General features: G+C 37.3%; 1 protein-coding gene and 1 long non-coding RNA gene across 11 annotated transcripts in view; one reads left to right on the forward strand and one right to left on the reverse strand.

Annotated features, from left to right (window-relative positions):
* The window catches only part of NTNG1 (netrin G1), a 157,477-nt gene that overhangs the window by 99,168 nt on the left and 44,193 nt on the right, over positions 1–14,116 (forward strand). For all 10 annotated transcript variants that reach the window (XM_085068236.1, XM_085068241.1, XM_085068234.1 and 7 more), the window contains exon 5: positions 9,570–9,596. In XM_085068236.1, the coding sequence (XP_084924362.1) occupies positions 9,570–9,596 (27 nt within the window). The remainder of the gene's footprint in view (positions 1–9,569; positions 9,597–14,116) is intronic.
* LOC146433999 (uncharacterized) lies at positions 1,626–7,156 on the reverse strand. Its single transcript, XR_014853784.1, has 4 exons — positions 7,030–7,156; positions 3,813–3,950; positions 3,299–3,391; positions 1,626–1,756 (listed from the first exon to the last, which is right to left on the reverse strand). It is a non-coding gene; the product is annotated as an uncharacterized LOC146433999 (long non-coding RNA).

A 14,116-nucleotide genomic window follows, 5' to 3' on the forward strand; every position in this document is an offset into this window, starting at 1 on the left:
ATTCCACCCCATATCATGACTCTGAAGGAAGATTAATACTTGCAAAAATTTGTCATTTCTTTATGACTCGGCATGTATGATTGACAAGGTGTCAATTTGTGAGTGCTAATTGTAAGTATACATCATCTGTGCTCTCACATTGTAAATAACTTGTTGTAAATAACTTCCAGGAGAACCACTTGTTTATGTCCATAGACACATGCCTGGACAGTGCACAGAAAGGGCTAAGGAATGAAGAAATTAGGACTCTTCACATAAAAACACACATGGATGAGAAAAAAGTGAGAATAACTGCAGTACTGCTTCAGCCACAGTACCCTCAGCACTCCATTCATACATCCTTATTGTCTTGAGATTGGAAACACTCTCAGCTCAATGTGTGAGATGAGGTCCCTGCTCATTTCTTGTCCATTTAAGAAAGTGAAAAAAAAACCTCCAGCCAAATTTTTCAAATTAATAACTAAAGATCTAAATGTTGGGAAACATTTACCTGATGTTGACCTGCAGTCCAGATTCATATGCACTCACGTAGATTGAGTGTTGATGAGAGAAAGCAAGGGCAAAATCCAAGATTTTATCTGCTTGTTTCCAGCTAACAGCTGCTCAACCACACATTCCAGCACTATTCCAGCACCTTTTGATATTATCCAAAGGAGGAAGTTACTGACAACTGCAGTTCCTGGTCCTGGACAGGATTGGGTCAGCATAAAACATTGTGGTGAAAGACAGGGCACAAAGACAAGTATGAGCATCAGTTCTCCCTTTCATGCACATATGAAATACGCAGTGATTCAGAATCCTCCCGAACTCAGTAACAGACTTAAATTCCTTTGAAGAAAGGATTGAAAATGAGGATAAACCTTTTGACAGAAGTTACTAGCTTCTTTTAAGAAAAGAGTCCACAGTTTTGCCCTGATTAAAAGCAAAACATTCATTTTAGAATATTAGAATATAACAATTTATTGAAAAAGTTATTTGAGAGAAACAGAGCTATGTACTGCAGTTGAATGAAAAGTTTAAAACCAGGAGCAGTGTGCAATGCTCAGAATGTTATCTAAGACTTCAAAGCAGCAGCTGTGGAGAATCAAAACTCAGAAATGAAGATCATAGGAAGCAGGACCTTATCAAGTAAAATGTGAGAGTAATAGACCAAGTAACAAACCGTGAAGTGTGGGGGCATGAAATTATGATAAAATTCTTACTGAGCAGAAAAAAATGAACTTCCAAAAAGCAGGGAAAAACATTTTGTAAGAGTATTCACTTTTTTCGCCTGTTATAAAAAGTGAGTGTGGCTCACAGAATTAATACCTTAAAGCTATGTTTGGGAAGTATGGTGAGATTTACCAGGTTGATTTTAGCTAAAATACAGCTTGCTGTGTCATCTACCTCATTCCCGGTCAGTTGAGTACACACCAGACGGAATTAGCACCCACTGAAAGGGTGTCTGAAGCTTGTTAAAACAACTTCATGTTAAAACAACATTAGTGCATTTCAGCAGATACACAGTTCCATCAAAAATCAAAACGTTTTCCAAATAATAGGTAGTCATTTCTGGGGTTGATGATGATAGCATCATGGAAACATAATCTTGTTTGAGCTGACAAATACTCCACTTACCGTCAAACCCTGACTTCAGCAGTGATCGGCAGAAGGAATATATGGCAAACAGGAAGAAGCAAGAAGGATTTCTTCTATGCCTTCTCAGTTACCAGGAATAATCTGGCTTTCTGAGCTGGACTGCAGGGGTTGCTTGCTGCTGAGCAGAGAGAGACACCAGGCTGACATAAGCTTGACCTCAGTGATACCTTGTGCAATACATTTCATATTTTAATGAGACAATGAGTGAAAGGTATTTTATTTTGCTTGCCTTAAATGTGTTTATATGGTTAAGCCACTACCTACCTAGATAAGGAAAGAACAAAGAATAATGCACCTGTATTTACATCTGTTATACTATTTATCATTACATAGACTTGACCTTACCCATTCCTCCAATCTTTTTTTAAAATTACAAATCCTGATCTATTGCATCTGATCATGCCACATATCTGTTCATTTGTGCTTTCTTGCTCTTTTCTGGTTCTATGATGTCTTTTTTTTTTTTTGGTGAGGCTAAAACTACACATAATATTCTAGACATGACAACAACATAGCTCGTTTACAATAACATAAAGATGTGTCTGGTTTAGATTTTCTTATTCTATGGATCAGTCCTTGAATTCTTTTTCAAGACTGTACCACAGTTAAAACATTTCTTCTGACATCAGGGCTGATTTAAATGACAGATTATATGCTACAATAGTTGGTTCAGAAACATCACATTAGAGTTCCTTTAAAATACTTCTTGGGGCAACATCTCCTCATGGCCATTCTCCATGTTCAATACCATTTACTTGAGATGCTAACAGACTTTGAGAAGATTCCTCAGATTGTGAGAATCTCATTAACTTTCTTTGTTGTGAACATCAGTGAAAACAATTAGTGTAGTATTCAATATTAAATTATTAATTACTCCAAGTATTAATTAATAATACCTCCATTGCCTATCTTCCCAGTTATCTCTCTGGGCTTCCTACATCTAGTAGGATTATTCCTACATCTGGGATTATTTTAACAAAAAAGAATTACTAACTTTCATGTCCATAGGAAGTTGATTCTCAAAATACTGTGGTTTATATTTAAATTGACAGATTCCATGCTATTTTTCCCCCTGTCTTTCTCTGTTGAGAAGACTTACACTTTTGAAGAGTATCGGTCCAAAATCATCTACATTCTGTTGTTTTCAATTTGGTGTTGAGGTTTGGATTTTTTTTACTTATAAGAGAGTTGATTTTTAAAAGTTAAAAAAAATTATATGAGTTATACATGATTATTCTGAGCCTCTCATACACTTGTCTCCAGCCTGCATCCATGCTGTTTGCATTATATGTTTTTAGATGTTCTTTTCATTTTTCTTTTAACTAACGTCCTCATTTTAATGTGCTCGCTCTCTGGAAGTTAAATATTACTGCAGTAGATTTTTTTTCATCCTTTTCCTTCTCAACAAGCATGGTGAGTTTCATTCCAGAAGTGGTTCTCTGATAACTACTTCTTGAATTGTGTCCTATGCACTGCTTCAGAACTAAATCAGCTTCTCCTCTTGTGGGTTGTCTGATTGCTTGCTACAGGCAGCAATCATTTATGATATGTAGATGCTTCATTTCTTTTGTCACTTCCTGATTTAACACTGCATGTGTTGGAGCATATGAAGTTTTGCATTATTGTATAAATTCTGCACAGCCAGTGTAACTTCACTTACCCTGTTGCCTTTCAGTCACCTTCCATCGTGTGGTCAGCAATGCAGCCCTGGTGTTATAGTCTCCCTAGTCAGGTGTGAATGCTGAAATAGTTCCTGGAACATGTTGATAGAATTAACTTCCCTTCATATATTACTTCAGTTCCCTGGGGGTACCTTTTATAATCCAGTAATACAGTGTCACTTTGATACTTCTCCTTCCTCCAATTTTCAAAGACCATCTTTTTCATTGAAGACCAAATTATTTTAAAATTTAAATATATTTGAAGTTTACATGAATATGCTTAAATAACATACAGTTAAAAATAGTTGAATAAATGAAACACTCAATTTTTTTTCCCTCTTTTCACAAAATGAAAAGATGCTCTTTCTTGAGATTCTCTGAATTTTTGTAACATTTGTTCAGATTCGACAAGAAACTTAATGCCCATTTTCAAATCTTTCCCAGCTGGAACTTCTGTTACTTCCATTGCTCTGTTTCTGCCATTTTTTTGTGGCCTGTAAGACTTTATCATACCTTTTCAAGCTACAGCTCATGAAACAGAAGACCACTACCACTCCAGATTATTCTGTAGTCATAGCGGAAACCTTGATACAAAGCTGTTATCTTTATTCTCCTCATTTTAAGCCATCATGAGTTTTTTCCATGCTTTGCCTGTGAAAGACAGCAAGTACTCTGTTGTTTACTGGCACTGACAATATTTCTCCATTTGTCTCCACACAGCATTTATTTTATATTTTCACTCTATCTTATTGACTATTTTGTGATTACATTCATTCCCTTGTGCTGCCACATTCTGTAGATAGTTTTTTCTACAATATGTTTTGACACTCAAAGTGAACTTATTGAATTTCGGTCTACCTGGATAGCTTTTCTCCTCAGCAGTTGTATGTGTCTGACAGCACCAGCCCTTTTCTTCCTCCTGTTGTTTAGATCATCTTTGGCACTTATGGTCTTTGCTCCATCAGACAGAGCTGTCTCAGAGTGCAGAGCTGCCATGGATCAAAGCTTGCTCACTTTTTGTCAGTCCCTTCACAACCAATAACCTCTATCAAAAGTGCCCAATACTCGGCAAAACCCCTTCCCAGCTGTTACATGACTTTCCGAATGCATAGTTCAACATGAAACAAAGGATTGACCAGGACATGGGAAACATTGGTGGTTCTTTTCAATCAACAGTTAGGGAGTCACAGTCAGTTTACTGAATTTCTCCTGCAGTGGGTCCCCCTCCCATCACACAGCTTCTATCTCAGCACTGCCTTAAACCTCCCTGAATGGAAAAAGACTTAGGAGGCATCCATGCAGCACAGCTGTCACAGAAACAGTTCCTGGCAACTTATGGCACTTCCAGAACTGCACTGCTTTCCCTCACATATGTTCAGTCTTCCCCATAAATATTTGCTGACACAAAGCCATCTTGAAGGACCAGCTTAAATGAAGTTGGCCAAGAAGTTGTGCTTTTTAGTCAGGAATCCAAGTAACATGGATCCCTCCAACTGAAAGGATCACACCTCCTGCTTTCTAGTCAAAGCAGACTCATAAAGTAGATCGTGTCCCATTTGCTAAGGGCCCACTCTCCCAAACGTCTGGAAGGAGTTTTCCAATGCCTACTTCATGACACAATTTGAAGGAATGGGACACTTATGTTGAAGATGTAAAATATTGCTCCTTGATGCTTTTGATAATATATTTCAAAGAAAAAAAAGGAAGATATGAATCAATAATAAGTTACAAAATAGCAAAACTTCATATTGTTCCTATTTTATATTACATACTAATCTTAGCCCATAAAGCGTACAGCAGGTACAAAGCCACGGGAACATTTCACACAAAAGGTGTGTCAGGCTATAAACCTAGTGGTTGGAGCAAAACTGCAGTATATGAAGAGCAGTCAGGTAAACAGGAGTGTCAGGAAAATCTGCAAGTGATAAACTCATTTTAGTTCAACTGGGTATCCAGTGCAATAGCCAGCAAAACATTGCAGGTACATACCTAAAAACAATGCACTATAAATAACATGCTGTATTTTTTTTAAATAGGGCTTGAAAAGTTATCCTTCAGCACTCTACCCTCTTGCATGACCCTGCTGAGGTGGTTGTTTGTGCTGGCTATGGTGACATCTGTTGCTGGGAAATGAATTGCTTCCATACGTCATTGGTTTCAAGCAATTCTATTTTTGCCATGTACAGTGAGGAGGTGAAATGAAAGAGACTTCTGGTCCTTGAGCAGCAGCAACATGGGAAAGCAGCAGCAGCAAGGGAAGGCAAAGATATTCAAAAAATGGTCTGTGTTTCAGGCTTTTCAAGGTTTCTAATATTCTATCAACAAGTTGCAATTACCTGAAAAAAAACCCCTTTGATCTCACTGAGTGTTTTCCTAGACAGAGTTTTCAATACTGGTTTGGACTCGCTAAAATATAACATGGAAAGGTCCAAATTTTAAAAGATGTTACCCAATCAAGCAACAACCATTTCCTCTGTCCCATTTATTTCTGGTGATATTGCTTGAGAAAGCAGATGTGAGGTATAACAAAATTCATCAAAGCAGTTCTTTTTCTATGAATTGAAAAAATTTCAATCTTTATAGAGAAACAACTGCAAAATTAACAGTAGCAGGAGTTCTGGGATTCTTGCAATGAAACACATGAAATTTCCAAAGAATTTTCTTTCACTGTGTGCAGTCCTTGTCTGAATACAGGTTTAACAATACATGAAAAGTTTACTCCTATGATCACAATGGTCACTCCCTTTGAGGGATTACAAGACACCAGTATCATCGAGCTTCTCAGGGCTTTAAATTGCTAGAGAATTCAGAAGTTCTGAAATTGATGCTGAGCATCTGATTTTGCAATCATGCCTCAATGGAAGAGCTGCAAAGGGAAGAAAGACTCACTGCAGGGAGTGCTGTCATGCTGCAGGACAGATATTCTAGCGAAAGATCAGATGTAGCATTAACATCCCTGCTCTGAAAAGCTCTGTATTTTGTTCCTGTTTAAGAGTCCTGTCAGAAGCACAGGAGGACATTGACAATGGAGGTGCTAAGAGGGTCTGCAGGGTATGACCTGCCCTGAGACTGGAAGCAGCAGTTTGGTCCTTCTCACCAAAGGCTTGATCCATTTCCTTTGTGTTACAGACTTCACACTGACACAAACTATAGACAAAATCAAAAACTTGCTTTCTTTGCTAGCATCTGATTTGCTTTTTTCTTCTTCTCAATAGCCAGCTCCATGGTAGCTAAGAGCTAAAACAACCCATTTCTGGAAGCAGGGAAAATGAGAAAATTACAGGGCAGATGCAGAAGACCGTACGAAAGGAAAACACCAGATTTTTTTCCTCTCAAGTAATGCATATATATTTAGATGCAGTAACAGTGAACATGTAATATACCAAACCACCACCCTCAAGTCAAGTCAAAAATAATAAATAGTGTTAGTGACTTTCTCCTGCAATGTTTGCCATTTCAGGGGCAGTACCTACCTCTGAAGTTTCTTTGCATGCTTTACTTCATGTCCCCTCACTTTAAATCTATTACCGCTAATAACCATCCCAGTGATTTCAACTGGAAGATAATTTAGGCTGAACATTGCTTTAATTAACAACTGAATATATGTAAATTCAATCCCTTGGGTTTATTTACTCTTTATACCTTGCTCAATAGACTTGTCCATCAAAGGAAGTAATAGCCCTGATCCTTCATCTGCATAACCTGTTCATTTCTGCTGCAAAGTACCCACAGATTTCAGTGCACGGCTGACTGGAAACGATCCACACCATGGAACGGCACAGGTTCATGCCAAGGGCTGGCAGTAGTGGGATGACCCTGCAGCCTGTTGCTGTCCCCAGCAGCGGTGGCACAGGAGGAGCCCTCACCTGCCTCCACACTGCCAGAGAGGGAGAGCAGAATCACACCTCCTGTGCCTCGTTACCTAAGGACTTGCACCAAATACAGCTCAGCTGAATTCAAGAGCTAGCCTCAATATGTAACTCCAGATCTCACACAAACACTCCTTCTAAGAATAATTTCCCCATCATATGTGCGGTTTTCACGGAGTGTTAATAGATCCTGCTTCATGGCCCTACATAACCAGCTCCTTTCCAGACAAACTCAGAAGTGTCATTCTCACTCTCTTTAGTAAGAAGGGCATAAAGTAGTGCACTGTCAAGGCCAGTCACCTCACACAGGGGTACCTGGTAGTACAAAAATCAGTCTGGTTACAGAAGACCACACCAGCTAAGAAACTCTGTACAGAAATAGCAAAACAGCTTTTGAAACAGAACCTGAAGATATCTTTGCAAGGTTAATACAGAGCCCTCAGGCTAGCAGGCATCTTGTGTTCATTATTCTCTGCCCAGGAAGCATTTATCACTATGAATTCATTGAAAATTTTGAAGTACGATAAAATGAGGAGAGCAGACTTGCAGGAAAACCTCTCCCTTTGCTGCAATCTGTTTAGGAGAGAAAGGAAAGGATATTTGTATGTGTGTGTAGGAGACAGAGAGGTTTGAGGCGGGGGAGTATACCCAGAGGAAATACACATACCATTTCACAGTGCAAGTGTGAGTGTGAGAACACAGTTTTTGTCTTTTATCTAATATTTGTGTAGGTTCCATGATTGTATAAAGGAAAACTAATACTGCTAATTTAAACCAGCTATAATGACTTGCAAAAATTTAAACAAGCTGCTGCTGAAACGTCAGGCAAAATTATTTGAAAATTTATTGTCTTTTTGACATTTAAGACAAGGGGATAGAAGATCTCTTTAATTATGCTAACTGAAAAAAAATTACTTTTTGTTACTATTAGAATTATGACCACATTGTTCCATTATGATGATACTTGCATTTAGCTTTCAATACCTCATGGTGCTAAAATTTTAGAAAATACATGTTAATCTCAGCAGAAGTAGAAATCATTAAATTTGCAAACAACATCTGGGTGTGGGGCTGGGTGAGCAGCAGGTGCTATGTACAGTGCTCTGCCAGGACACAGGTGCCAATAGGATATGAAAACAGAGAGCTACAATTCTGACATGTTGCCCCATGATTGATTGATGTGGTGAAACCAAAAAAATCTAGTTTTGGTCCCCATTCTGCAAATCCTGTTACTTCAGCATTGTCTTAGCCATTCCACAAGTTAGGAGTGTTCCTAGCTTGACTTCTACACCCTTGCTTGCATTGAATATCATTTATTCTCAAGACATTCCTTGCTCCTGTTTGCTTAATTGTAGAGTGAGGTCCATGCCATCTCTGAGTAAGGGAGAGCTTCAAAATAGATGTTGAAATAAGTGTAGCAGATGTTTAATGGAGAAACAGACAGATTTCTGCAACAAAATGCATGCCACAAAAGTCAATAAAACCTAAAAAAGGCAAACTGTATTTAAGGAAGAGGATGCAAATATCCAGTATTTCAATAGTGATCTGCAGTTTCTGACTAACTGAAGTGATGAGCCATAGTGACATTAACAATGACATTTAATCCTAAGAAAATGGCATTTCAGAAAAGATTTCATATCCATGGTTTTAAGCTACACGCATTTCAAGGCAGACCTGACAAGAAGATAAATCTTGGGATTGCATCATACAACATGAGATCACATATTGCTTATCCAGTAAAGGAGTTTTACTCCTCAACAGTCCCACCTCTTACGGTAAATCTCACCTGCCTCTGGAATAGTTTCCTTGCATTAATTCAGTTTAGAAATTGAAATAATTGCAGAAAAAAAAATCAATGAGAGGCTTAATCAATATGGGCAACCTACTGCATTAGATTGTTTCACTCAATTACATTTCATTTACATAGCTTAATTTAGATAACTGTCAGGTAAAAGAGGGAAAAATAGCTATATACAATTAATGCAACAGAAGGTACCAACTGATTTAAGCAGCTGGCCAAAGCAGTTAGCAATGCATTTATCCCTGGGTTAAATTACTCTCCTAGATCTGCATAATACATGCATGACTGATATTTTTATCTAGAGCATTAAACCTAATGGCTGGTTAGTTGAAATACAAAACTGTTCTGAACAAATTCATGAAGTTCAGAGAGCTGGTATAGATCCCATCTGTCAATGCATGTTAGTGGTCCCTGCAGCCCCGTACTGAAAAATCTAAAGATTCTGCATTTATAAAGGACTGGGCATGTAATGGCAGTGGCTTGAGTTTAACTATGGATTGATAAAGTATTCTGCAAATGTGTTCAGAATCTTGGATGAAATAGCACAGCCAACTACAGCAAGCAGCTAACTACACTTCTTTGTGTTTTCTTTCTCTACAGGTATACCCAGTATTTCCAGTATTGGTAGTAAGTAATAAAACCAGTATTGTTTTGCATTGTCATTCAGCTTCACGGATCTGATTTCCCAACATCCCTTTCTGGTGTAGATAACATTTCTCTGACAGAGTCCTGTGGTGCAGGGGCTGCGTATTGGCCTTCCTCTCTTGCATTAACATGTAAATGTTACTACATGGTCAGAGAGAATGTCACTCCTTACATCTGCATTCAGCCCCAGATTTTCTGATCGATTCCTTACCATCAGATGAGCACCGAGTCTAATAAAACTGAGTGTGACACAAAGAATTAAGACAGTGCTGCACAAAAAATATTTGTTGGGCATCTTGAAAAAAAATTGTTTGCTAATAACAGAAGCATAGGACCAACAATTTTCATGTATGTATATGTGTGTGTAAATTCAAAGAGCAAATGGAAGAGTTTATAAATTGAGTAGCTTCCATTTTTATGAAATAGATTAGCAAATGCAGCATATCTGCTGGAATCTGCATTAACTCTAGAGGGCTTTGAACTTGGCTTTACTCCACAAAATAAATAGAATTGTGTTCCTTCACAGAAAAAATGCTTTCCTGTATGCAATTAAAGGACCAAAATATTACATTTTAACAAAACCATAACACCGTTATGTAAAGAACTGCTATATCAATGAAATAGATGATTACTTAAACGAAACAAGAAGAGCCCAAGTGCACAGCAGCTCAGCTGTGAGCCTCGGCTGAGTTCCACAGCTGAGGAGTGCTCACAGTCATGGCACGTTAGTTAATTACCAATAAAGCAGGCAGGGAGAAATGGGATCCTGCTGCGGCTCACTGAAAGAATATTCCCCACAGCCTCAGCTTTGCACATACTTTACACACAACTTGCATAATGCAGGACTATCGCAATTATAAAATATCACAGTTGTTAAATGCATTTTGCCATACCCGCTATCCGACTGAAAAGTTTTTAATAATTTGGATAAAACTATCTCACTTCTAATGATGCAGGGTCAGGACTAACAATTTATAATCAACTCAGTTTACTTAAGCTCATGAATAGCACTGATTAGTTAAGCTCTAGATAGCCAAGTTAAATGCCATCAAAACTATGTCCCTTGCAAGTGAGAGCAGTGTTAGCAGCTGAATGCCTTGGCATCTGTTTTCAGCTTTAAATAGCAAAACAGCATTGATGACAATAATGTGCAAATGAAAGCCTTCAATCTTAATAATGTCATTTGCCTGCTCTAGTGTCTCCTCTGGTATTTGTATGACTGCAGATTCATAGTGATACGCTATTTTCAAAATGTGTTTATACATATATTTCATAACAAAATAAAAAACTAACTAAATGAAAGAGAATAAGTCTATGTCACCATTCTCAGAAATATTCCTGCCATTAATAACAGAAATGGGATGAATGGGAAATAGCTCTTTGGAGTTTGATTGTGCTATAGTTTCTCAGTACTGTGTTGCATGGTCTATATGGTTGTGTTTTCACTTCACACTCCATACAGCCTTCGTCACCACATCTACCATTTCTGAGCATCAGCAGATGTTGGCCTTTGAAAACTTAATAGGGAAACTCAAATACCTTTTGTACAATGGTGAGCTGAAAGGATGCATTGTTGACCTCTTTGTATTTTACACTGGGGTGATTAGAACAGTTTATTTATTTCAAATGGAGAAAATTCTGTTTAACATTCTATAGAAATACAAGAGTTTCTGCAAATCTATGCTTTATCTCTAGTCTGCTGTAAATGTCTTGGAATAATATGTGGTAGAATTCAACAAATTTCTTTGCCTACCTGAAAAGGGTGAAGCATGAACATCTGTTCATGAGCACAAGTAGATACTGACATTCTGCTTGCTTTTTCCATGTGTTTTTTCTCAAATAGCTCAGGGGGAAAATAACTCTACTTGCTCAATGTTGTGAACATCTATCCTATAACATAGGAAGAGCAGAATTCTTGTTAAACAAGGATAGAATCCATAAATTTATCCTGTTCTCAAAGAGAATTTAACAGAAGTCCAACTAACACACAAAACCAGACAAGATTAATTGGTTGTGGCTGCATTAATGGATTCTGCATGATTTTTTGGTTTGCCTATGCTAATACAGTATTTGTTTTCATATCAGCAGAGTTTTTTTCCATCTGGGGACAGGACGTTACTCTCGGGAGATTCAGTTTGGGTTTCATTTTGCCTGGCAGTGAACACCTACAGGGGGGTTTTGGCTTTTGTGCACGCCCAGCTCTTTCCAGTTTATAAGGAGGATAGGCTTGGGGCAGCGGGGTTAGAAATACTAAACTTGCAGCATGCAAAGATACCACCTCAAGCAATGTTCATTTAACACTTTTTAAGACTGCAATGAAATCAAGCAAAGAAAAAAATATATATTTACCTTTGTGCTCACATATGTGTTATTCTCCATTCCTTTTTTACGTCAAAGTATTTTGTATTAAAGCAGCTTATCACTAACATTTGAACACAAAGAAAGAGTGGTCATTAGTAAACATCCTTTCTGATCATCTAGAAGAAAACAAAACAAACAAAAAAAAAAATCAGAGCTTTCCCATTAAGGTCATTTGTACCTGCTGTTGTCTATCAGTTGAATGATAGGTTCTCTGATCATTTCCAGCATTCTTGATTACAATGCTGGCCCTTTCAGCATTTTTCAGCCACGTCTGAAAAAATACTGGTGAAAGTGTTAGCAATTAATGAGTCCCAAAACCATTTCATAATTTTAAGCAATGCTTACATATAGTATGTAAATATTCTGAAAACTACATTATTTTACTTGCTAAAATAATGATTGTACAATTTTACATAGACCAGTGCATCAAAATATTCATGAATGTGACCAAATACCAACATTACTAACCTGTACATGTATGTCTTCAAAAAGTTGAATCTTCTAAACTATTCCTTCTATCTTTTTTCCTGTAAAGCATAACTCCACTAATTATGCTAAACAGTTTGTTATAAAGGGTATAATTAGATAGAGGATAGGATAGACATGATGTGCAAATAGCTCTGTGTGGGTGATTATCACCTTAAAGCCTGCTGCTGGCAGATGAGTCAGAGTTTAGAGACAGACCGTGCACCCCAGTGCAAGATGCAATCACAATAATCAAACGGTATTTTCTCCTTTGTTCTCTATGTTTTTATTCTTCCTTATAGCCAATTTCAAATTAAGAGAACTTTTTTTGTGTGATAATGAATGCGAGACACAGAAGCAAAAGACAAAAAAGACTGAATGGGCACTTTCTTGTTTTATTGTTTTCTTAACCTTGAAAAATCTAGTAGATATTTTTCTGGAGCTAAAATAGTGTCTGGATGAGTGTAGCTTTACTTGTTTTAAATATTTGTCATGAAATGTTAATGTGGTAAATATGTATCTTAAAAGGTGGTGAGAGCAAATAATAGTGGATTTTTTTTCATTTTTAATAACAAGACAAAGTATTTTGGACCTGATTTTGGCCTCTTGCAATAACCAAGTTCTCTCATTAAATCTCCAGTCAAGGCCATTACTGTGCCAAGTTCTGGACTAGAGTATATACCCAACATATGCCAGCAGGATGTAAACAAGCATAACTAGATTGTACATTACTCTTTTATTATTATATAAGGTCAAGTTTTACAGATAGCTGTACTGTTGAGAGACCATTAAGATATTTATCTCCTTAAAACATCTAAATACTTACTTCAGATTCCATCTATTATTTTGGACATATAAGCAAAATGTTCTCATTTCAATTTAATTGTATCCAAATCTGACCTTTTAATAAATAATATTGTTAGGCTTCTAGTCTAAGGCAATCACCTTATCTAAATAACTGATTATAATATCAAGCCAGGATTTGTTTCCTCTCCTTTAATTCTTTGAAGCACTTGGCAAATTTTGCTTTTAAAATTAGATTTTCCTTTATAATAAAACATTACCTAGCTGAAAGAAAACCTTTGTGGCATGATACATTTGAATACTGGATCTGAAATAAATTTATATTCCAAATAAATCCATTAGGGATGCTTTTACCTGGTAGGATTCACAACAAAGCCAGTTTCTTCTGTCTGACTGGGATGTGGCCCCTGAGGCTGAGGAAGCAGAACTGAGTCCAGCACTGAGCAGAAACCATCTCTTTGCAGAGTGATTTTGAGGGCAAGGTTAGAAACCACCAATGCTGCCCCAGGGAGCACTGAGAGCTTGTTAGGATGGGATTTGGGGAAGCCTTTGGTTCAGATTTTGTTTTGCCAGATCCACCAATTTTAACAGATAAGAAGAGCTGCTCTCAGCAGTCTCACAGACACAGCCACTGACAGTTTAGAGTTGTTTCTCATTCCTCTTTCCAGTTTACCATCCTCATCTTGAGTTAGTTTAAGAGTCTGCCAATCAAATAGTGTTTTCAATGCTTTTTTATTTGCTGTAATATATGGAAAATTACTCAGTTCACAGTTATCTTTCTTTTAACCATTAATAAATAATGAAGTGATAGGATACTCTAGAATATAGGATATCAACATTTCAATATGTACCATGCTACCCATGCAAAACAC

Source organism: Lichenostomus cassidix, chromosome 8, assembly GCF_008360975.1.
Source record: "Lichenostomus cassidix isolate B80296 chromosome 8, HeHo_3.0, whole genome shotgun sequence".
NCBI lineage: Eukaryota > Metazoa > Chordata > Aves > Passeriformes > Meliphagidae > Lichenostomus > Lichenostomus cassidix.